The 23,772-nt window shown below is 61.1% G+C and overlaps 2 protein-coding genes across 2 annotated transcripts; both read right to left on the bottom strand.

The window, feature by feature from the left end:
* Positions 1-6,713: 6,713 nt before the first annotated feature.
* Positions 6,714-8,461, bottom strand: LINC02875 (long intergenic non-protein coding RNA 2875). Its single transcript, XM_003919664.5, is given in 2 exon segments — positions 6,714-7,585; positions 7,588-8,461. Coding segments are annotated over 2 exon segments (1,044 nt in total). The 5' UTR covers positions 8,045-8,461; the 3' UTR covers positions 6,714-6,998.
* Positions 8,462-10,444: 1,983 nt separating this feature from the next.
* Positions 10,445-20,161, bottom strand: TBX2 (T-box transcription factor 2). Its single transcript, XM_031657039.1, has 7 exons — positions 19,281-20,161; positions 17,896-18,163; positions 16,643-16,789; positions 15,377-15,453; positions 15,106-15,269; positions 14,052-14,686; positions 10,445-11,838 (listed from the first exon to the last, which is right to left on the bottom strand). Exons 1-7 carry the CDS (start codon positions 19,673-19,675, stop codon positions 11,386-11,388), a joined length of 2,139 nt encoding a protein of 712 aa, XP_031512899.1. The 5' UTR covers positions 19,676-20,161; the 3' UTR covers positions 10,445-11,385.
* Positions 20,162-23,772: the final 3,611 nt, after the last annotated feature.

Below are 23,772 nucleotides of genomic sequence, written 5' to 3'. Positions count from 1 at the left end.
CCTGGCATGGGGAAAGGCCAGCATCCTTCCCTGCTGAGCAGCTCTCACATCTGGGTCTCCAAGGCAGACTGAGACCTGGATGGGGACAGACAGGGCTGACGCAGGGCACTGACACACTTGAATACCCTCTCCAGTTGCCGCCCTTCAAATCCTTTCACTCAGCGATGGCACTGTCTACAGTGTCCCAACAAATAGACAGAACTGTCATGATGACTACGCAGCTAACTAACCTGTTACCCCACCTCTTGCCTAGTTTGAGGGAGGAGGCCCAGTTCTTCTTCTCTGCTGGTCTGATGAGGGCGAGAGCATAGGTGGTCCTGAACCCCCATGGCCGACTCAATAGGTAAAGAAATGTCCAGGCAGGAGGCCTCGGTGACACACAGTTTACCTCCCTGTGGCCTCAGTAACACTTGGTCCATTTCCATGGGATCTCACCATGCTATGCCCTGTGTACCCAGCTTGGCACCCTACATTTCTTCACTCATGTTACTCAACAAACATTGATTGAACACCTATATGTGCCAGGCAATGTTCTAGGAGCAATGTTAGAACAATGAACAAAGCTCCATTCTAGTGAGGGGAAGCAATAAACAAAATAAGTAAGTAAAATAGTCTCAGCACGTCCAATATCAACAAGCAAAGAGAGGGAGGAAGGGAGTGAGAGGGTGAAAATAGGCTCCTGTTTTACATCAGATGGCCAATGATGGCCTCTCCAAGAAAGAAGTCAGGGACCAAGGACGAGTGTGTCTGGCACATTCAAGAAATGGCAAGGAATTGCTGGTGGGAGGGTACCATGGTACAGGCACTTTGATAAACAGTTTGGTGGTTCCTCAAAAAGTTAGCATTAGCTGCTGGTGGGGAAAAAAGTGAGAGTTATCATTTGATCCAGCAATTCCACTCCTAGACATACCCAAGAGAAACGAAGACGTATGTTCACACAAAGACTTGAACATCAATGTTCAGAGCAACATTATTCACAATAGTCAAAAGTGAAAACAATCTAAATGCCCATCAACTGACGGTGAATAAATAAAATGTGGTATCGCCATGTAATGGAATAGGATTCAGCCGTAAAAGGATGAAAACATCAGTATGTGCTACAGCATGGGTAAGCCTTGAAAACATTAGGCTAAGTGGAAGAAGCCAGTCACAAGAAAACACAGACTATATGATTCCATTGATACAAAATGTCCAGAGTGGGCAAATCCACAGAGACAGAGAGTGGATTGGTGGCTGTCAAGGGCTGGGGAGTGACAGTGGTGACTGTTGCACAATCTTGTAAATATAGTAAAAACCAATTAATTGTATCCTTTAATAATACATTTTATGCAAATAATATCTCAAAAAAAAATTTTTTTTGAGACGGAGTTTCACTCTTGTTGCACAGGCTGGAGTTCAATAGTGCAATCTCGGCTCACTGCAGCCTCCACCTCCCAGGTTAAAGTGATTCTCCTTCCTCAGCCTCCCGAGTAGCTGGGATTACAGGCACATACCACCATGCCGGCTAATTTTTGTATTTTTAGTAGAGACGGGGTTTCATCATATTGGTCAGGCTGGTCTCGAATTTCTGATCTCAGGTGATCCACCTGCCTTGTCCTCCCAAAGTGCTGGCATTACAGGCATGAGCCACCGCTCCCGGCCTCCATTTTTAAAAAGAAAGAAAAAATGGCAAGGAGTCCAGAGCACGTGAGAGAAAGAGGGAGGATGCACAGCACATGACACTGTGGCCATTGCTCAACACATACTTGTTGCAGAGATGTGAAAGCAAGAAGCGTTAACCCCTTCTAAACCTCTGTCTTTCCACCCTGGGGAAGAGACCTCTGGCTCCCAAAGGGGTGAGAGTCGGCGAGGGCAGCTCCCTGTGGGCTTGGCAGGTTCTGGTGTCTGAACAGATGGGGACTGTCATACAAATCCCTCCTATGTCAGGGAAAAGATCAGTGACACATAGGAGAAGGGGACACCTGAACCAAGGTGACCAAGACCAAGACTGGTGACTTAGAAGGAACAACACTAACCTCCATGTTCCCTTTCCCTGGGCCAACCCTTCCTTTTTTTCCCCACTGATAGAACCTGTCCTGGATTCTCTGAACCTCAGTTTTCCTGCCTGTGAATGGGAGAGAAGGGAAATTATCCCTCAGCCCTGGCCCAGAGCCTGATGGATGAAGAAGAGGCAGGGCCCTTGTGTGAAGGGCATGGGAGGTGGGGCGGGGGGGACATCTGTGCCTCTGCAATGGTGCCCCTGGGACCCGGGCCAGAATCTGGTCCCCCACCCTGGCTCGGATGGAAGCTGCAAGCACAGCACCTGGAAAGGCAGTGCATTAAGTCAGATGGGCCCCTCTCTCCCAGCAAGGTCCCCAGGGAGGAGCCCTGGGACAGGTAAGTTTCTATCAGTGAGACAGGAGCATGAGGAAGTCTTGGAACACAGGCGCTGTCTGGGTTAGCTGTCCTATGTGAGGGCTTAGAGGACACAAAACGCTGTCCATTCCTCCCACTCTGGGTGGCGATCAGGGCAGCCATATTTCCTCCTGCCCTTTGCAGAATAAGTAGACGAGTCTATTTTAGAGATGAGGAAAGTGGAAGCCCAACGAGCCAAATCCCCAGAACTAAAGGTGCAGCTGGGATTTGAAACCAGGCCTCTCTGGCTGCACAGTCCGTGTTCTCATTCATTTCCCTCAATGTTATTCCCTGGCAGCAGGACCTAGCTAGAAATGAGAGTGGAGGCACAGGGCGCGGGCCCAGCGCCCGGGAGGCGGCAGTCAGGCAGGCTGGGAAACCCTGGCTGGCGGCAAGAGGGCGAGGGGCTGCAGGCCTGAACCCAAGCAAGCCCCGGACTCCTGGTTTGAACGACTCCAGATCCCCACCTAGTGGTAGGAGGGAGCCACTGCTCGCACAGCGCAGGCAGTCCACAGATGACATTAATCCAGCCGGGTCACCAGCAACCATCCTGCGGCAAGAAGCGCCCCTCCCCGGGCTGCGCTTCCCTGGGAGAGGGAGGAGGTGTCACCAGCGCGCGTGCGCACGGAGGCTCATTGGCCTCAGGATTTCGTCGCCGTTCATCTGCAGACACCCAACATGCAGGCCTGTCGAGCACCCCTCTAGTCTAAACCCCCGGGTTTAGGGCACATTCAGGCAGGGGGGTCTCCTTGGCCCGCGCCTGGCCTCCAGGGCAGGAAGGGGGCTTCTCTCTGGCAGGCCCAACCCTGGCCGCCGCACTGGGCTGAGGGGAATTTCCCCACTCGCAGAGCGCCCCCAGACCCCATCCTCAACCGCCCTTAGGGTTCCCCAAAGGAACGGGAACCATCACTCACTGGTCCAGGCTCCTGGCCGGCCCCACTGTGAACCACCGTGAGCAGGTGCTGGTATCCCCACTCTGCAGCAGTGATGGAGGAGGGGTAAAGTAGCTTGCCCAAGTCCACACATTGGTTGACTACCAACAGGAAACAGGGTGTGCATGGGCATCCAACTCAGGAGGGAGAAGGCAGAGGAGCAGCTCCCTGAAGAAGGAGCCAGTGTGCTGAGTGTTTCAGCGGAAGGCAGGAAGAGCACTCCAAGCCCAGGGAAAAGCATGTGCACATGCGGAGGAGGCCGAGGCAAGGCCAGCAAGATTAGCCTAGAGGTGGGTAGTGAGGGTGGAGTCCTGGGGAAGAGGGCGAGTAGGCAGGACTCACACAGGCCCCACTGCTAGGCTGAGGAGGCTGGGCTTGACCCCAAAAGCAAGGGAAAGCTTTGGGAGGCTTTAACCAGGGCAGTGACTTCATCTCAGCTGCATTTCAGGAAGGCCTTCTGCTCCACAGGAAAGACTGGGGGGCAAACATGCTAGGAGCTTCCCCAAGGGACTCAGATGGAGAGGTCTGCCCCGGCCATGGGGGACAAGGTTGTTGCTCCAGAGGCCAGAAGTTTCCAGACCCTTAGGGAGCAGAGAATCCCTGGCACAGCTGGAGAGCAGGGTTTGAGGGCTTGGGAGTGTCTGTGGATGGCCTGGAACTTTCTCCTGCAGAGGCAAGTCCTCAGGCAAGACACACACACACTCTCTGGGCCTTAGTTCCCCAGGAGACACAGGAGGCCCAGTTGGGGAGACCTGAAGCCCTCCAGAGCTCTCTGCAGGGGACTAAAGTGTACTTGGAGGAGGGGCCTCTGGCCCAGGACCTGGGGGTGGGGGCTATCCTGGAGGGACCAGGTGCTCTTCATTCACTCATCCAGCAAGGGCTTTCTGCACGCCTGCCATGTGTTACACACATACACATGCACCTACCACACAGACACACACACACGAACACACAGAGACATGCCCATGTGAAGATGCTTGGTGGGGTAGTTTCCTTGGAGAAACCAGGCCAGTTGCCAGCTCCCCAACCTCTCTAAGGCTCTGCCGCTCCTCTCTGCCCCCAGTTTGCTGGGGCTAAGCCTTTTCCCACCGCACCCCTGTACACCGCTCTGTCTCTTCTTGGAAGGGGATATATTCCTTGGATGTCTCTATCTTCTGCCAGATCATTGGCTCCCTCAATGGGGGCGCTGGTGTCTGTTTCACTCATTGCTGGGTCTCCCGGCCCAGTAGGGGTACGTCTGTGGGGATGGCAAGGTGACCTACTGGGTGACTTGCTCAGAACTGGGGGGTCTTCCAGAATTCAGGACACCAGTACTCAAACCCGAACTGTCATGGGCAACGGGGACAGTTATGGGCAGGCAAAGCATGGAAGTGTGTGGACAGACCCCCGAGAAGGAAATAAATAAGACCCAAAGTGGGAGCAGGATGAACTGGCTAGCCAGTCCAGGGCTAAATGAAAACCAGTCCCAGGACAGTCCGCCACAGGGCTGAGCCAAATGCCAGGGGGCACTCTGCGGCCCAGGGGTGGTGGAGCAGGAACACCAGGTTCCAGGAAGGGACACAGGCCTGGGGTCGGCCACAGTCTGGTGTGGGCCTGTGACCTGCTTCTTAGATGCTCTATGACCTTGGGCCATTTTCTCCTCTGTAAAATGGAGATAATGATACCAACCGCCCAGTGCTGAGAATTAAATCAAATGTCTGCGTGTATGTTAAGTACACAGTGGCTATTCCACAGCTGCTCCTGTTGGGCTGAGGAGCAGGCACCATGGGGCCAGAGGACATCCTGCTTGTTCTCTTTGGGAGAGAAATAAATAAAATTGAGAGGGAACATGAGCCACGCCCTAAGCTAAGCACAGGATGCACCCCCCTCCCCCCGGGTAATCCTCTCAACGCCCCTGTTAGTGTTTTACGCCGAAAAGCCCCTGCCCTGACCAGGGGTCCCTGCAGGCCCAGCTGGGCTGACTGGAGCCATGAGGCCACCCTTCCCCCGGCCTGCTGGACTTGGGCTCTGAGCCAGGCTGCTTCTCCCACGGACACACCTCCTGGCCAGGACATCCGGGCACTCCTCCCCTGCCCTGTTTGCCCTTTTCCTGCTGTAAGCCTGACTCTCACCCATCATCACTTCATCAGTTTCCAAGGGCCAGGCCCAAGGGATTGCGAAAGAGCTTTGTTCTTTATTTACTGGATGGCCTCGGGCACCTCACTTCATTTCTCTGAACCCCAATGTCGTGTCTGTGAAATGGGGACTCACAGTCTCCACCCCGCCAGTGAGGGCTGGGGAGAGGCCACATGTGAAAGTGCGTTGGCTGTCATGAAGGCTTCCTCACAAGAAAGAAATTAGCCTGGGGGACCCGCTTAAACATGGGTGCCTGAATGGCCTTCACTGGTATCCCTTTCTCTCTTTGGGGTCTCTCTTTGGGAAGAAGTTACACACAGTCAACAAATTGTGGTGCTGGGCAATAAAGTCACCCCCCAACCCCCGCCCACAACCCACTAGTCTGCATCTCTCCAAAAGCAGCTTGCTTGAGGTAGAAGGCCAAGCTGTGAGTGACAACCACACCCCACAGGGAATGCAGGCAACTGGAACCTAGAATGCAATTTCCTAATTGAGAATTCATCCAGGCCACCAACCCAGCCCCCCACCCCAAGAATCTTGGCGAAGGTCCTCAAGGTCTGTGACTCTGCCTATCCCTCTGGCTCAGGTTCCTTAAGCATTAAATGGGAACATGGCTCTTGTCTAAAGCAGTTGAGGCTGGGGGTGGGACAGGGGTCACTGGAAACTGGACCCAGGTCAACTGGCCATTTGCAGATCAACTTGATTTTAGTCCAAACTACTTATTTTGCAGATGAGGCTTCTGCAGCCCAGAGAATAAAGTCACATTTTTGGAGGGCACTCACAGCTCTAGAGGCAGAGTTCGACCTTGTACCTATCCAGTTTTCCTACCAAGCAGCTGCTTCAGCCATAGATGAGCGTGTAGATAATTATTAAATCACCAAAGATTTGGTCCTATTCTAAGAGAAAAGAGCTGAGAGCCCAGTGCAGGTACGACATCTGGCCTGGGTCCCATCACCCAGCCAGTGACTGTATCGCAGCGGAAATGACCCTCGACTGGTGTTAACCGGGCTGCTTTCTAGCCGTGTGCCCTTAGGAAACCTGTGTAGGGTTAATCTCTGAGGGTGCCAGAGCTCATCTGGGGACATAAAGGGTCAGCTGGCTTCTAAGCTCCACCCCCTCCAACTCTGGCATTCCCCAGCCAACGGGTCTTACATCCCCTGCCCCCTATTCAGACCTAACCCAGAGCCTTAGTGGCTTTTAATCCAAGGGCGAGATTCTCAGGCTGACCCCTGGGCCCTCCCCAGTCCCCACCACCTCCCCAGTCCCCACCACGTCCCGCTGGAATAACGCAGCCCAAAGCCTCCCCTACGGAGGCAGGAACTTAGGTGAGCAGCTCCACAGGGCACATCCTGCCCTCAACCCTGAAGACCCCACCCTGAAGAAACGCGTAAGGGTGGTGAGGAGGGCGGGTTGGAGCCGAGGGGTCCCTCTCCGCGAGAGGAGCGCCGGATCCCCGCCGATCCTTCCCCTATCCCGCCCCCAAGTCCTCACCGTGGAGTGGGCCCCGCGCTCCCAGGGCCGTGCGGCCCGCCCCCTGCGGATCTCAGCCACAGCCCCCTACGGAGGAGCCTGGGAGGCCGGAGGCCGGCAGCTCCCTCCAGGCAGAGAGAACGCGAGGGCCCAGCCCCGCTGGCGCGCAGAAGAGGACACGCCGGGATCTGCAGCAGCCTGGAAGGTCACCGAGCTGGCGATGCCCGGCGGTCCCGGCAGCAGGGGAGAAGGCCCCACCCCGAGCCTCAAGCCCTCCGCTCCGCGTGTCCGCAGCCCCGCAGTCCTTCGGTCCCTCGGCGGCCTGTGCCGGGCTCCGGACCCGGCTCTGCGTGCGTCCGTGGCTGCTCCTCCGTGCCCCGCTTGCCCGGGTCCCCAGTCTACCTCCCGCTCTCGCCCGAGGCGGGCTGTGAGGCCGCGGCCAGGGCCCTGGCCTGCAGCGCCATCTCGTGGACCTGTGGGGAGTTGCCGAGGCCCGAGGCCTGGGCGGGCTCTGGGTTCGCTCCCACTCGTGCTCCCGGCGGGGAGCTGCGAGAGCTGCCAAGAGGACTCGCCGGGAAACGAGGCGCGGCCGTCAGCTCTGGAAATCCGTGCTTCCGGAGTGGGTTCGGGGTCCCCGGCCCCATCCAATAGGAGGAACAGATATGCGCCTCCGGGAGCCAAAAAGAAAGTCCCAGGGCAAAACCGCCCCGAGCGTGCTCGGACACATTCAGCGCCCCGCGACCAGCCTCCACCCCGAAGGCGCTCCGGGGACGGTGCCCAGGGGACCCGGAGCTCGGGCTCCCTCCCAAGAGCGCGGGGGCTCCCTCCGCTGCCGCCCAGTCCTGCGAGCATGGAGCGCTCGGCCTCCTGCGGGCTCCCGCCTGACCGCCGGTGCTCCGCACCTGGGAGCCAAGGACAGCGATGGAGGGGGAGGAAGCGGGACTGGATTTTGGGTCCTTCCCAGAGCGGAGGAAGGCAGGCTTGGGGTGTAAATCCAGGGCTCGTGGAGGCTGTCCCTCAAGAGGCCGTCCCATAATCGGGAAATAGGGGGTCGGGGCCTCGAGCTGGGGCGCTTGAGCTTGGGAGTCCCGGGGAGAGCGAGGCTGAGCGCGCCCCTCCCGCCCCAGGAGCATCCCGCGCGGGAGTTCGCGGTCAGCTGGGGAGGCGGGCCCGGGAGCTGCGCCCTTCGGAAGGGCAGGGCCAGGCCACACCGGTGGCTCGGGTTCTCCACAGCAGCGGCGGGGGAGTTGGGGAGGAAGGGCTTGAGGGCTCGGATTCCGATTAGCCCGAGAGGAAATGAGGTCCGCGGGGCCTTGGAATCCGTGCGGCTTCGCCGCTAGGGGGGGTCTCTCGGAGCCCCCGCACTCACACCCTCCGTCTTCGAGTTCCTCCGGGAATCGAACGCGCCACCCCACACCGACAAGCACAATTCCCTCTTAGATCTCACACGCCCTACACGTGGGGGCCCGCGGCGACAGGCTAGGCCGCCAGTAGGTATCGCCATTGCCCCAGCACAGGCCCTCTTGCCACGCGCGTGCCGGTGGCTCTGCCGTCCAAGGACCCCGAGCCAGGCCCTGAAGGGTTAAGGAGGCCTTGTGGCACCGGAGCCGCGGGTACGCGGGGCGCCTGGGCTAATTGGCGACCCTGGGGACAATGAGGGCTGGGAGGCCGGGGAGGAGGGTGGCTTAATTGGGCATGGGAGTGGCCTAGCCTTTGTCTAGGACAAGGCCCAGCCGCCGGCCGCGGGTTCCCGCAGTCGAACTCTGGCCACCAGCTGGGGCCCCGCGGAGCGCCGGGTGGGCGACTCGGAGGGGACCTGTGAGGCGGGAGGTGGCGGCTGGAGTGGAGTGGGGGATCTCGAGGCCCTGGAGTCCCACCCCACTCGGGTTGCTGCAGCAACGACGCGGCCCAAAAACGGCCGCGACGAGGCAGCCCCGCCTGGCCTTCGCAGCCACCAGCCTCCCCCGCGCCGGTGCCTGCGCCCGCACCCCTCCTGCGACCCTAGGTCGGTGCTGCCCCCTGGTGTCCGCAGCCCTGTACGCAGGCCGCCGCGGGCCCGCAACCGACTCTTGTCTCCCTCCTAGTGTCCTGCTGAAAGTGAGAAGCCGCGGGAAGCAAACGCGCCCCTACTCTAGGAGTATGAGGCGTTTCAGCCCAAAGCGACCTCCAGCAAACGCGCTGCCCACGAGCTTCTATTTAGGCTGGAAAACGGGCTTCTCTGTCCCCATCGGGTTCCCGCAGGTCTGAGGTCTCAGCCAGAACCCACCCTCTGGGGTTTGGACACGTTCTACTGCAACCTCCCACTCGTGCACTGGCTGAGTCCTCTCCCCGCTCCAGCCGCATTCGGCGTGGCCTGGGGGCAGCCCCCTCCTGAAGAGGCGGGCCTGGTTCTCTCTCTGGTTGCTTGCAAATGTATCGGCCCACGAAGGCATCTAGGCGTCTGGGGGCCCAATTGTTCATTCCATCTTCATCATCGCCCTCCCGCCATCTCAACGTCCTTGGTGTTTTGGAAGCCAGCACCCTCCCCAAACCCCACCCTGTGCAGTGCCCAAGGTGGGCAGCCTGTTGGGGCAGGGCATTCGGGGTCCCCAAGGCTTAAAGAGAACTGGGAAGGAGGTGGGGTGCTCGGTGACCGACCAGACCCAGGGCTGAAGGGGTGCCCGCCCAGTTCCAACCCCTTCCCCACCCCCACTGCTAGGAGTCGGTCTGGAGACACCTGCTAGCTGGGCGAGGAGGATGCGGCTCTGGGGAGCTCACCGGCGCAGGGCGGGAGGCAGATGTCCTCGTAGGAGTGGGTCTCGGGGAAGGACCAGCCTAATGGAGACTGACACAGCGGGACCACGGAGAGACCCCAGCCAAGCCCGTTATTATACAGGGGAAAGTGAGGCAGGAATGGAAATAGCCCACTGACCTCACTCCCCACTTTCCCAAGAGGGATTTAGATAGATGAGTTAAAGTAAGAACTTTAGTCCAGAGTTTGCCACTCTAGCCAACAGCCCTGACGCGGAGGAAATGTTTGTCTTCGAGGTTCAGGAGGCAGAGAGAGGGGAAAGAATTCTAGGCTAAGCGATATTTGGCAGGGCGGTACGGGTGGGACACAGCCAAACCCCTCCTCGGAAGGGAGAGGGCGGACAAGGAGCACCCATCCTCCCAGCCCACCCACCCAGAAGCATTGAAAGGAGATGCGTTTCCAGTGTGGTTTCCCGGAGAGGGAGTCAGAAGCCAGGAGTCCAGGCCGCTCGGCTGCTCACCTCCCAGCCCGGGTGGGTGCCCAGGCCAGTGGCGCGGAGCGGCGGGAGCGGCCGGCAGGGGGAGCCCGGCCCCGGTCTGGGACGCAGCGGGCGTCCAGCGCCGGCGCCGCCCTGCCTCGCGGCTCAGCCAGCGCCCCAGACGCCCTGCTGCTCTGCCGCCCCCGGGGTGCAGCTGTCGCCGAGCGAGGGGCGCGCAGCCTTTTGTCCCCGCCTTTCGTCCCTCCTTTCGCGCGTACAGCGCCCCAGCCCCGCGCGGCCCACAGAGCGCACAGCGCCGTTCACTTCGCTTTGTAGCGTTTTATTGTTTTCTCGCGTTTTTGTCGTTTCGTTCTCGCTCCGGAGCGAAAAGTGAAAACCTGAGGTGGAGCCCGCGGGCAGGGCGAGTCAAACCCGGGCGGAGGGGCCGAGGGGCCGGCGGGGTGGTGGCTCTTCTGGGGCTCAGGGCCTTCTCCCGCAGCCGAGGCCCCCCAAGCCCTGTACAATATAGATGCTCATGTAAAATGAAAAAAACTTTAAATGTATGAGTTAATCTCTAAATATATGTACACAGCAATGTACACCTTTGAATAAATTAATACCAATTTGCGTATTCTGGGAACCTTAAAGCTTATTTACACAAATTACCATTTATTTCATAAATATCTTTTTTTTCCCCTGGGGACTCAAGGCAGAAGTGCCACTCCCTCCGCTGACCCAGGGCTGGGAGGGGTGCCTGTCTCTTGGGGAAGAAGTGGGGGGACTAACAGGTTCCCTCCCAGCTCAGGTCTACACTGACTTCAGTCGTGTAACTGGCTCCAGCATCCCTCAACCCAGTTTTCTCACGCGGTCCAGGCCCAAGGCCCAGGGCTCTGGGACTCCCTCCGATGCTCCCACCCCTGGCCCCTGCACCTTCTGGCTTCTGCCGGGACCGCTGGACCCTGGATGAGGCCTCTCCCACCGCACTGGAAGACCAGAGTCACCCTCGGATGCCACCTTGACGCTGGAGCGATCTGGACCTAGCCCAGCAGCTCCCAAGTGACTGTGTTTCCAGCAGCCTGATTCCTTGTTGAGGCCCAGGGAAGTGTCCCAGGCCCCGACTTGCCAGACGAGGCTCTATTCCGGCTGCTGCAGCCCACTTTTCTCCTTTATTTAAATAAATACCCATTCTGTGCTGTACACGTCCCAAGCAGCAGGGGCAGGCAGCCCGGGTGGCCTGCGTGGCAGGGGAGCAGCTGGGCAGCCCCTCACTTGGGCGACTCCCGACCTGGGGAGAGGGCTCGCTGGCTCTCCAGCCCACTCACCAGTCTCTGGATGCTCTGCAGTTCATTGGCCGCCTCCTTGGCCGAGCCACTGGGCGACAGGGCACCGCGGGACGGGGCCCCTACTTTTCGGAGAGCCAGCTCGGGCAGGGGGCTGGGCTCCCGGCTGTTTCCGCCAGCAGCCTTGGAGCCCTCGGAGGCCAGCCCGGTGGTGAGGAGGCTAGTGCTAGGCGGGATGGTGACCGGGATCTGATAGGGGCTGAAACGCAGTCGGGGCCGGGCACTGCCCAGGAAGGGGCTCCGAGATAGGGAGCCGGCAGCTGCGGCGGCGGCAGCTGCAGCACTAGTGGCGGGCAAAGCAGAGGCGGCTGCGGCTGCTGCCGCCATGTAGGTGTAAGGGTAGGGGAAGAGGCCTCCGAAAGTGGGCATTGGGATTCCCTGGAAGAAACAGAACAAGACAAGGGTTAGACATCTTGCCTGACGTGTTTCTGAAGGTAGGCTGGGTGCTGGGGTGGTGCTAGCCCCTGGACACCTTGCCCTGCTGTTTTAGGGATGTAAAACAACAACGCACATAATCATAACCACAGGCAGCACAGGTGAGCATGAGCCAGTGTGCCTGTGGCCAAACCCACTTAGAAGGGAGAGATCGCTTCAGGCTACCATGCAAAGGCCTGCCATCAAGTTCTGTGCTGGGTGTTACAGCAGGAGTAATGGAAAGGACATTCCAGGTGACTGCACTAGCATGGGTGAAGGCCTTGAGGGAGAAAACGGGGCAGGCATAGGGCCAGGTGGCAAACAGGCAGCTTTGGGTGTCTTGGAGGTTCTGCTCATTGAGAACAGTATCCTCACCACCGTCCTATCTGCAGGCTCTGAAGGGCTGAGGGCACACACCCTGGGGAAGGCACTTTGCAAAGTCCCCTTCTGCCTGCTCACCTGCTCAGGGTTCTCCTGCCTGGGCCAGGAGGAGGGCACAGGCGCCAACCAGTTCATAAACTGGCCTGAAAGTTCTACAGGGAACGCCTGGCAGCACCTCACTGGCAGCTGAGGAAGGAATGCAGTCTTTGCCTGTGAAGGGCACAGGAGCCAGGAACTCCTGGACAAGCACCTTCCTGAGTTCATGAGGTCTGGCTGGTGAACGGCCTGACCTTTGAGATAATGGCTTACTCCCCAGAGCCAGTGGGTATGGGGACGAGGGCAGGGGGCTGATGACTGCGCTGGGCTCCCAGGGAGCCTCAGGCCTGGCTCAAGTAGGGAGAAGAAAAGGGGCAGCTTCATCAGGCCTGAGAAAACACCCTCCTGAGAGGGTCAGGTCCTACTGGGCATTTCAAACATGGCATCTCAGGTTGGGAGAAAGGGAGGCTTCAGATGTCTTGGGATTTGGCTCTACCTGATGTCTAGAATGGGCTGCACTGGCCTGGGAATGTAACCACCAGCAGCCCTAAACACAGATGCCTCCCAGGTGCTGGTATTCTCACCCGGGTCATGCACCTGTTGGCCAGGCTGTGTCTAGAAGCCCTGACTTCCTCACAACCTCTGTGATGCTGGTGGCCATTACCAGTTTGTCTGGGGAGGAGGCATTCACATACACAAATAATCAGGGGTGCAGATTAAACCTCTGGCCCCTGAACTCCTTTCTCCAAAGGCTCCCCCTCCAGCCCAGAGCCCTAGATGAGTGATGGTGATACCTCAAACACCCCACACACCCTAACACTGAGCTGTGTGTAAAACTCATTTCAGAATCGCCTGCCCCACCCCCCACCCAACTTTTAAAATATTTGCTTCTGAACCAAAGGAGCTTTCTCAGACCTGAATTGCTATTTTCCTTCCCTTGAGATAAGATCTCAGGGGTTCAATTTGCCAGAAACCTCAGAGGGAAGAAAATGAATGAAGAGATTCCAAATCTTTCCACAGGGAATATTCCACCCAAGCAACCAAAGAGGCCACTGTCCCATCGAATCTCCTTACTGTGCCCCCAGCCACACTTTCATCAACACTCCCGTGGGAGCTGGGAATTTCAATGGGGCCTGAGGAGCTGAGTCCTCACCCCTGACATGTGGCTGGGGGTGCTGGGAACTCAAGGTAGGGGAAAGACCAGCCTTGTCCTCCGCCAGGACAGAGGACTTCACTGAAGGTCTAGGAGGGGCCAGAGACCTCTGGGAGGGCTGGCGGTCAACTGTTCAGAAAATAATGCAAATGTTCCTCCTCCCTTTGTCTGGCCACCCTAGCCTTTCAGGATGGACAGGGAGCCAAGGGTCTTTGTTCCCAAGAAAAATGTCCTGAGGCCAGGAGAGAAGACTTCACAAAAGCCAGGGGCGGCCCTGGTCTGTGAGGGTCAGAAGAGTCTAGATGGGCACCGCACTCCTCGCTGGGACTATAGGGAAAGAAGCAGACCCAGAGAGGGTCAGGGACTTGCCAAAGGTCACACGGGAGTCAGAAGCGGCGCCCTGGCCAGCCCCTGGACCTACAACACAGTCCTCCTCTCTCAGAACCCAGGTGTCCTAAAGGGCGTCCCGGGGCCTCCCCTGGATGAAGTTCTTGCCTGCCAGAGGCTCCCAGGGACCCTGGCACCCCTCGGGCCCTCCGCTGGCCTCCGCCTCCAGCTCCCTGGGCCTTCTCCCTCGCTGGCGCTGCCGTGGGGTCACAGGCCTTACCTGAGATGCCAGCATGTGCTGGGAGAGGTGGAACGGGAAGGGCGCGGCGGTGCTTGCTGCGCTGGCCGCGGGACCCAGCCCGCCTGCGTCCAGCCCTGCGGCGGTCCCAGGCCCGCCGCCTCCGCCGTTGCCGCCGCCTGCCACCGAGGCCAGCAGGTGACCCATGCCCATGGCGGAGAAGGCGCCAGGGCCCATGGTGAACTGTCCAGGGTGCAGGAAGAGCGGCTGGCCGGCTCCCAGTGGCCCAAAGAACTGCTGCCCGTGCAAGTGGCTGGAAAAGGCCAGGCCGGGTAGGTGTCCCGCGCCCAGGGGGGACGCACTGTCTGTCTGCACCACCAGCGGCGCCAGGCCCGGCTCCTTCCCCTCAGCCGCCTCCTTTCGCCCCTCGTCCTTCCTCCGAGCTTCAGCACGCTCCTTCTCCAGGCTCCGTAGGCCGAACGGACCGTCCCCGCCGCTCTCGGCCGGTTCCTTGCCCCTCTCGGGACTGCGCCGCTCCCGGGCGCGCTCGGATTCGGTCAAGCGAGTGGGGCTGGCACTGTCTGGGGCCGGGCTGCGGCCTAGCGGCGCCCCCGCACGCTCCTCACTCAACCGCTCAGGCTCCGGGTCGCTGTCCGCGGCGCACGACTTCTCCTCAGCTGCGGGGAGAGGGCGCGCGGGTTACAGGGGCCCGGGCTGAGGCCGACGAGCAGGATCAGGGACATTCGGAAAGGGCTGCTCACGGGGAGGCCGAGTCAGAGGGGCTGCTGCAGTCGGGCAAGGGGCGGCTGCAGGTCACCTAATGCAAGACCCCAGATTTACAGTGGAAGGAACCAAGCCCTGGAGAGGAAACCCTACAGCCATAGAATTACACGGCGCCCAAGGGGGCAGGCTCGGAGTCCGGCCGGATCTTCTGGCTACCGGCAACGGCCCTCGTAGGGGAGTCCCGGGACGGAAACCCCATCCCAGACACTCGCTGACGCTTCCTTCCTGGCCTTTCAGATTAGCGGGTGGCTCAGCAAAAGGTCAGCCCAGCGACCTGAGGACCACCCCCCACCTCCTCCGGTCCGACCCTCACCTCGGGCCCGGTGCAGGCGTAGGGGACTGGGCGCTGCGCCCGGAGAGGTGGGTGGTTCCCGCGCTGGGGGAGGGTCGCATGACGAGGCGTCCGACTCCGCGCCGTCGCGCTCGGGTTTGCAGTGCTCCTCGTACAAGCGCAGAGACGGCAGCGTCAGCTGCTTCCTGGGGATGAGCGGAGGGAGCTGGTCAGCGAGGAGCCCATCCCTCCATCCCTCCTGCTCGCTGCTCCCGCAGGCACCCGCCACAGGGCTGCTGTCCTCACCCCTCACCTTTTCTCCCGCCGGCCGTTCCCGGTGTCCCGGAAGCCCTTGGCAAACGGGTTGTTGTCGATCTTCAGCTGCGTGATCTGCGGGGACCGAGGGGGCGGCGCTAAGTCAGGCCGTGGCTCTTCCAGCCTGGTCGGGGGCACCCCGAGGTCAGCGACTGCTGGCCGCAGAGGGAAGACCCGGGGAGCGTCCACTTGGCACCCACCCGCCTGGGATGGGACGCCCTGAGCTGAGACCGGTGGGAGGGCCTCGCGGAAAGCGACGGGGTCTGTCCTCCAAAAACTTCATTCGAGGAATTATCCCTAGACAGGCCCACATAGGCCTAAAGCTGTGCCGCGGTGTCGGAACCGGCCCAAGCATGCACACCCGCCCTCGGGCTTGCGCAAGTTAAACGACTCCGCACCCGAGCAGGCGTGCACAGACTGCAGCTCACACGCAAGGCTGCAGGTACACACCAAGCCAAATCACACTCACGGGCCCGCGCACACGCAAGTATGCACAGACAGAACAAGCGCCCACAGAACCAAACGAATTCACACGCCTCCACAGGTATCCAACACGCCCCAAATGGAGCACGCACAGCCCGGCGTACACCTTGGTTCACAAAGCCACAACGACCGGCACGGACACTCATTCCCTCTCTTTCACTCGACAGTGGCACACAAAGGCACAGGCCTAGAGGGGTGATGCTCTGCCCCACTAGAACAAGGGTGGAGAAGCCGCAAGCAGAAAATTGGAAGGAAATTCTCTAAGCGCCTCCCAAGGGGTCTGGGGCCTGGACTGAGCTAGAGCAGTAGCCAGGGGTGCTTTGGGGGGCTATGTCACCTGTCCCACCCTCTGGCTCCCCCGAGAGAGTGAAAACTGGGCCCTGGGTTCCGAGCATCGGTAGAGCTTGGGCAGATTGCTTCGGGCTCCCTCTCTTCATTTACATTCTCATTCTTGAGCCAAGAAATAAACGAATAGAATGTAAAAATGTCAGCGCGGGCCGGGAGTCTCAGCTAATTGCTAAGTAAACATCTCCACCCGAACGAGGGCCCAGCTGTTCGCTCGCCCCAGGGGAGCCTGTGTGTGCGCGCGGTGGGCTTGAGAGGGCGCCTTGAGGACTTCCGTGGGTGCTGCGCGTATGGATGTGAGGCTCCGTGCTCAGGGGCGGGCCGCAAGCGCGCGGATCCCGTGCAGGGGGCTTAGGGGGCGACGAACAGACGGTTGGGCCTGCATGTGTTGAGGGGCGTCAGTGCAAGGGCTGAGCCCACCGCCCGCCGCGCGCACCTTGTCATTCTGGTAGGCAGTGACGGCGATGAAGTCGGTCTCTGGGAACACGTAGGTACGGAAGGTGCTGTACGGCAGCTTCAGGATGTCGTTGGCTCGCACTATGTGGAAGCGCGGCTGGTACTTGTGCATGGAGTTCAGGATGGTCTGCGGGGAGGGCGGGGGTCAGCCGGTAGTCGCCGGCCCCCGCCTGAGCTTTTCTATTCTTTGGGTACCTGACCTCTCCCTCTCCCTCTCCATTTCCTTCTCTCTCTCTCTCTCTCTCTCTCTCTCTCTCTCGGTTCTTCTCCTTCCCCATTTTCTCCTGTCTGCTCTTTTCTCACCCTTAATTCTTTTTCTTCTACTTTTCCTCTCACTTTTCTTTTTCACAGCTTCTCTTTCTCTTGCCATTAAAAAAATTTTCCCGGTGGGAAACAGAAATGAGACATAGCAAAAACAAAACAAAAACTACAACAAACAAAAACCAAAACCAACCAAACAACAATCCCCCCCCCCCCGCAAAAAAAATAAAAAAATAAAAAAAACCCAAAACCCTACAATTCCACTCTTAATACTCGCTTGCTTTCTGGCACTGCTAAGCCCCTAACCCCCCAGAGATGAGAGTCCAACCTTCTGGCGCTCACCAACTGCCCTACCTCAAGAATGGGCAGTTCCTTTTGCCCTATGAAACACCCCCCACCCCCGTTCGCTGGGGCCTTGCTCAGGCATAAATGGAGAGAACCCCCAAACCCTCTCCTCCTAGTTGGGCATCTGCCTATGGGAGGAGGGAAAGGTCTTAGGGAGGCTGGGGGGTGGGTAGGGAGGGTGGTTTAACTTTTAAATCCCCTAGTCTTGGGGGAGGGCCAGGGACGCGGGTCTTGGCGGAAGGGTGATGGACAAGTTGAGGTCATGGGCAGTTCTTCCAAGAAGGGCACCTACAGGCCAAGAGCAGGGTGACTTCCGTGTCCCAGCACTGCAGACCCAGTCGGGGCAGCACTTGCCTCCCTCTTGACCTTAGGAGGGGCCCTCCACGGCCTGACGAACTGAGATTGTGAGCTGCCAGCCACCGACCCCACAATTTCCCAGGCTTGCAGAGGAGAGCCCTGGGGCCCAGGCCCAGCCCATGTAGGCCACAGGGCAGTGAGCCGGGCAGGGCACTCTGGGGGTTTGCCCAGCGCTTCCTCCTGGGAGATCCTGTCGCCCTGCTCTCCTGCTCAACTGCAGTGCTGGGTCAACAATCTCCCGCCCCGTCCCCACCCTGCCCCTACACTCACGAAGCCGTGCTTGTCCGAGATGTTGTTGGTCAGCTTCAGCTTGTGGAAGGCCACAGGCTTGGCCATCCACTGCTCCCCAGTGGCTGGGCTGTCTGGGTGGATGTACATGCGTTTGGGCATCTCAGGGTCGGCCTTGCCTGCCACCATCCAGCGCGAGTTGTGGAACTTATAGCGGCAATCGTCAGCGGCCACAATGTCCATCAGCAGGATGTACTTGGCCTTCTTGTCCAGGCCACTGACTCGCACCTTGAAGGGGGGGAACATCCGCCTGGGAGGGAGGTAAGGGAGGAGATCCCATTGGAACCAGTTGTTCTAGGTCCGAGCTTCCCTCTTCTCCTTTATTTATCCCTCCTCGCTGCGCACACCGCTGCTGCCTGGCTGTTTCCCCTGTGGTCGGCTGCTCTGCCCTCTCATCACTGCCAGGAAGACCCCACCTGTGGCTGTTGCTCCCAGGAGATCCCATTTCTGCCTGTCAGACCCTCTCTTAAACGGCCTCCCTTAGGCCCTGTGCTCAGATCTGGGGACCCTCTTTCTCCCTGATCTGAGATGAAAGCCGATGCCCAGGAGAGAAGTCTAGGCCCTCTAGAAATATTCTCGCTTCTCCTGAATCTCCCCGAAATTCGTTCAGGGGAAATACCCACTTGGGACGAAAGCTCCCAGAAATAAACTTGGAGGGTGTTTGTATTGGGAACTGGGTTACAGAGCCTGATCAGACATCCTAGCCGTGCCGTTCGGGGGAAGAGGGTGAACCCGAGGCCTGGATTCTCGGTGGCTGAGTCGAAGGGTGGAGGGGCTAGGGCTGTTGCTTTCTTCTGGCTTGAAGGCCTGCGGCGGCGTATGCGTCCGGGGCTCGGATCTCCGCGGTGGGGAAAGGGCTCCCAGCCGGGTGAGGCGGAGGGCTCGGCTGACCCGGGACTCACTGCCGGGAACCGAGCGACCGGTCTGGGGCTAGCGGGGCGCAGGTCCCACTAGGGGATTCGGGATCGGAGCAGAGTCTGGGAGAGGTTGAATTTCTCCCGAGCTCGGAGACTGACCCGGACACAGAAGAGCGAGAGCGCGGGGCGGAGGAGACCGCGAGGGCCAAGCCGCGGGGCCTCCTCCGCGCTGGGACTCAGAACTGTTGCGGCTATTCTTTAGCAGTGTGTTTTCGTTTTATTTCATTCGGAGGATTTCAGTGTTTTCGTTTAAAAAAAATCGCTCCGGTGCCAAACGAGAAAAGTCAACTTGGTTGTCCGTGGGAGCGAAGCGTGGCGCCAGGGCCAGAGCCTGGAGCCGGGAGCCGGGAGCCGGGAGCCAGGAGTCCCCGGCTCTGCTCTGATCCGTGAGGTCCGGTGCCGCAGCCCGCCCGCCCGCCCGCGCGCCCTCCAGCCGGCCGGCAGCCCTACCTCCCGGACTTGGTGATGACCATCTCCGTGCCTAGTTTGTGGAACTGGTCCCACAGCTCTTTGGCCTCCAGCGTCACCTTGGGGTCGTCCTCCACCTCGTCCTCGGGCTCCAGGCTCTTGAGCGAGCGCAGATGCGCGGCGGGCGGGTGCGGGCCCAGTGCCGAGACGTGCAGCCCCGCCTCGGCCGCTGCCGCCGCCGCCGCCGCCGCGGCCGCCGCCCCCGCCAGGCCCGGGTCGGGCAGCGGCTTGGCCAGCGCGCCGGGCGGCAGCGCGAGTGCCGGGAAGAAGGAGGGCTGCGCCGCCGCCAGAAAGGCGGACATGGGGAAGTCGGCGGGCCGTGGCGCGTGGAACGGGTGGTAAGCCATGGCGCTGGCCGCCAGCGCCGGCTCTCTCATCGGGACATCCGGCCCAGGCGCCCGGGGGCCGGGGCCGGGGGCGCGCGGCTCGGACCCCCGGCCCGGGCGGCGGCGCGCGCGGAGGACGGACGACCCGGGTGGCGGGCGCCGCAGCTGCTCCTCCGGGCTCCCAGTCCGGCGCACCGCAAGGGGCACTGGGCTCTGTGCGCGGGGGCGGCGGGGGCTCTGCGCGGGGCCGGGCTGGGCTGGGCTGGCCCGCTCCGGCGCCGGGAACCACGCGCGACTGGTTAGATCTTGTCGTGATCTCTGGAAAACTGTGACTATCTCACATGTCCTGCCCAGCTCGGATCCCCTGCGCTAACGAGCCAGGCCCCCCTTGATTGCTGATTTTACGCTTTTTGGACCAATTGTGGGTCTCCGGGGGCGGGGTTTTGACAGCTCAGGCCAAGCTCCGGCCGGGAGGGGGGGCCTGGGAGAAGGTGTCGGAAGCCTCAGCAGTAAGAAAACATGTCAACAGAATAAAATATTAACCAATGACGGGCCGCCGGGCCCCGAGACCCCTCCTCCTGCCCCGGCCCCCACCGCCCGCCCGCGCCCGTGGCTGCCTGCGCGGGGCTGGAGAGCGCGGTGGGCCGACCTGACCCGCCGAAAGGGCCTGAGGCGAGGGGCGCCCGGGTCCCGGGGCCTTGGGGAAGGACCCGCAGCCGCACGCCGGCCCCAAGTGCAAAGCATTGACACGGCCCCGTGAGGAGAGGGGGCGCCCTCCTTCTCCCGCGCCTGGAGGCCCGGCCGCTCTGGCCCGAGCCCCAGCCTGGCCTCCCACCCAGCTCCCGGTCGCGGCGCCGCCTGGGGGTCCCTGCACTCTGGAAAGAGACTGCAGGCGCTGGAAAGCGAGGCCGGTGGGCGGGCGAGTCGGGAGGCTCGGGCGGCCGAGGTCCAGGAGCGGATCCCAGGTGGCGGGAGCTGGTGAGTGGAGCCATGGCCGAGCCCTGCTGGGGCCGACGCGGGCGGGAGCGGGACGCGGCCTTGCGCTGGGGAAACGCGGGGACCCCCTACCCACGCCCGCCTTCACCGGAAGACTCGGAAGGAACCTGGAGTTCTCCGCAGACCCTGGCCCCGCCCTGAGCTTTCCAGCGGCCGGGAGGAGCCGGTCCTGGGGCTAGGAAGGTGAGCGCACCTTTCCCTGAGCACAGGGCGGCACTGCGCGGGCGAACCCCGGATTCTCCACCCGCGACCCAACGAATTTTCGCCCTATCCGGTACCGGAGACGAAAGTCTCCTTCATCCAAAATACCGGTATCTTCTCTTCGTTCTGTCAACCACTTTTTTAGAGTTTGTTCTTATCTCTCGGAAGTGCACGTCTCCTAAATTAAGGAGTGCTGAGTAACGCGTGCGGGAGTTGGGGTATCGGCGAGCACCTGTGATTGAAGCCCCCTCTTCCGTGATCAGTCTTCGTCTTCTGTTTCCGGCAGCCCCAGTATTTCCCCCCCATGAAGTGATGGTATGTGTATGTGTGTGTTTCGGGGCCCGTGTGGTGCCCTCTGTAAGCAGCGAGAGCTGTAACTCAAGGTGTGCACTGGGAGAGTGAAGCGACCACGCACCTGCTTCCAGTCGGGCTCGGGCGCGAACACTCAGGCTGATTCCTGAAGGTCGTGTTCCGAAGGAAAAGACAGAGCATGCACTAGCCACGGGTGACATTCCCACCCGTACAACCGCGTGGTGGGCGCGTACATCCCACATCCAACATTGCCCCATGCAGGCGCCCGCCCGCTGCGCACACCGGTCGCAGGGCACCTCGTTGTTGAACGTTGGGAGCGGCGTTTAAAGGTCGGATCTCTCCTGGCAGTGCGGAGTCGGGACTGACGGAAGCAGTTTGGCCTCTGCAACCGTTTTCCATACTTTTCGGTGCCGACCCCAGGGGCCTCACGACTCCTCATCACCGCACGTGAGCGCCGCCCCTACAGGGTTTTCTCCACGACCTCGTTCTTGGCTGGGTCGCTCCTCTCTTAGTACCTCCTCTCTGGCCAGAACGAATCTTTGATTCCGTGCTGCGCAGTCTACGCAGTCGGGGCAGGAACCATTGCAGTTTTCCATAGGCAAATACCTGCCGGCTCCACCTTAGGCGAGTTGTGGCCCCTCGGGGAGGGACCCGTTGTGGACACGTTTGCGCAGCTGGTGAAGTGACCAGATAATAACCAGGGCAGATTTCCTTAGCCAGGAACCCAGGTACCGGCCTAGGAATCCGTGAATACATTTGCGAAGTCGTGTGTGTGTGTGTGTGTGTGTGTGTGTAGACACATACTTTTGTCCTTGTAAGAGTATGTGTACATCTAAATGTGTGCGCTTTAGACATTAGTACATTTCATTAGTCCATCCATAGCTGGTCCAGGGGTCCGAGGCCTGAAGAGTTTGAAACACTCAGGCCTGGGTTATTTGACCGAGAAACCTGGCGGCGACAGTGCAGCGCTGCATCTGGGGACGGCGACCCCACCTACAGTGGCACCGACCTTCCCTCTGGCTTTCCGGGGCCAGGATCCCACGGCTCGCCCCGCCCCAGGATCCCGCAATCACTCTGAGGTCCTGCTGCAGCCGCTCTGAAGAGTCTGTAGCGACCCCCAGCCAAACTCTCCAGCTCATCGAAAACTGGCGCTGGGGAGGCCTGGGCGACCCTGGAGCGGCGCCGTGCGGCTCCCGCTGGGCCCCTCCCCCGCCTAGGCTGGCCCCCTCCCCCTTCCCAGGAACCCGCGTCCCTGGCGGAGTCCCCGGGGCCGAGTGTGCGTGTTTCTTTAAGAGGCCCCGGGGGGCGCCTCGCGGGCCGCCCGGGGCTGGAGGGGGAGGGCGCGGGCGGGGGCGGCTGGCGCCAGGCGGCCGAGGCTCCACAACAAAGCTCCGGCCCCTGTCACTTCGCATCGGCCGGGTCCCGCAGACGGGCGGGGGACGCGCGCTCGGCCGCCCCTCCCTCTCGCAGGCGGTCTCCGGCCGGGGCGTCGGGCGGGCTCCGGCCGGTGGCGCGCGGTCAGTGTGCCCAGCGCTTCCCGCAACAGCGAAAGGGGGCGGGGGCGGGGACTGCCTGGGCCGGGTGGGGCCGCGGTCGGGAGCCTGGCGTGGTTGCCCTTACGTCCTCCGGCCCCGTCACCTCTCGCAGGGTTAAGGGGGATTGCTGGGGCCTTCCCCGGGTTGAGCCTCCGAGGTGGCAGGGGGTCCCCGCCGCTTCCTTCTCTGTGTGCAGGGCTGGAGTTGAGTGAGCCCGCGGGCAGTGGGCAGCAGGAAGCTCGGGCTGTGCGGCCGCGTGGCAGAGCCGGCTACGGACGTGCGTCCGAGTGTCGGGGCGCGGGCTGCAGACTGGGAGCCCTAGGTGGCAGACGAATGTGCCCAGGCTAAGCTCAGGGGACGTGTGTGGCCCCGTGCTATGGGCCCGCTGGGAGGGTGCCGCCGGGCGCGTCGGTCCCTGCCTGGACGTGGGGAGTAAGGGGGTGAAGGACACTCCCTGGACAGAGTCGCTTCCCATCACGGCTTCCCCGCCGGACCGCACCTCCCGGAGCCCTGGCGCCAGCCAGCCCCGTTTAGCGGCCGGGCCGGGCTCCCCCGCGGTCCCAGGTCTGGCTGGGGTGGGGGCCGCGGCCTCGGTGACCCCAGCCCGCAGCGGCCCGTCCCGTCCCGTCCACTTAAACAAATTGCCGCTGACAGGCGCGCAGTCTCTCTGGAGCCGCAGCCCGCCCGTCCCCTCCCTCCCGTCCCAATTATCCCGTGCAGGGTCGGGCCAACTGGCTAGGATGGGGAGGGGGACGCGGGGAGAGCCGGCGGCTCGACTCCCTCATGGTCGCGGGGTGGCCCCGGAAGCGCCTCTGCAGCCACGGCCTGTGTGGCCCGGTCCCTGGTCTTCCCCGGCGCATGGGATGGCAAGGCCCAGCCTGGCAGCTGTGGGCCCGGGAAGGGCGTCGTTCTGCACCTGAGGGCGAGGTCACGCGGCCGAAAAACAAGGCCGCATCCCCGATGGACTTCGGGTAACTTTCCCAGAGTTCTGGGGAATCCCGTAACCCGGGGAGCTGCAGACGACTCACTGGCCCCGGGCCGCGGTTCCGCGGGTGGCGGCTGTACGCTTGGGACACCTGGTCCGCAGAAGTGAGGTGCACGTCT

Source organism: Papio anubis, chromosome 17 (genome assembly GCF_008728515.1).
Source record: "Papio anubis isolate 15944 chromosome 17, Panubis1.0, whole genome shotgun sequence".
Classification (NCBI taxonomy): Eukaryota; Metazoa; Chordata; class Mammalia; order Primates; family Cercopithecidae; genus Papio; species Papio anubis.
Note: the sequence above shows the minus strand (reverse complement) of the source record. Positions and strands in the feature narration are given on the sequence as shown.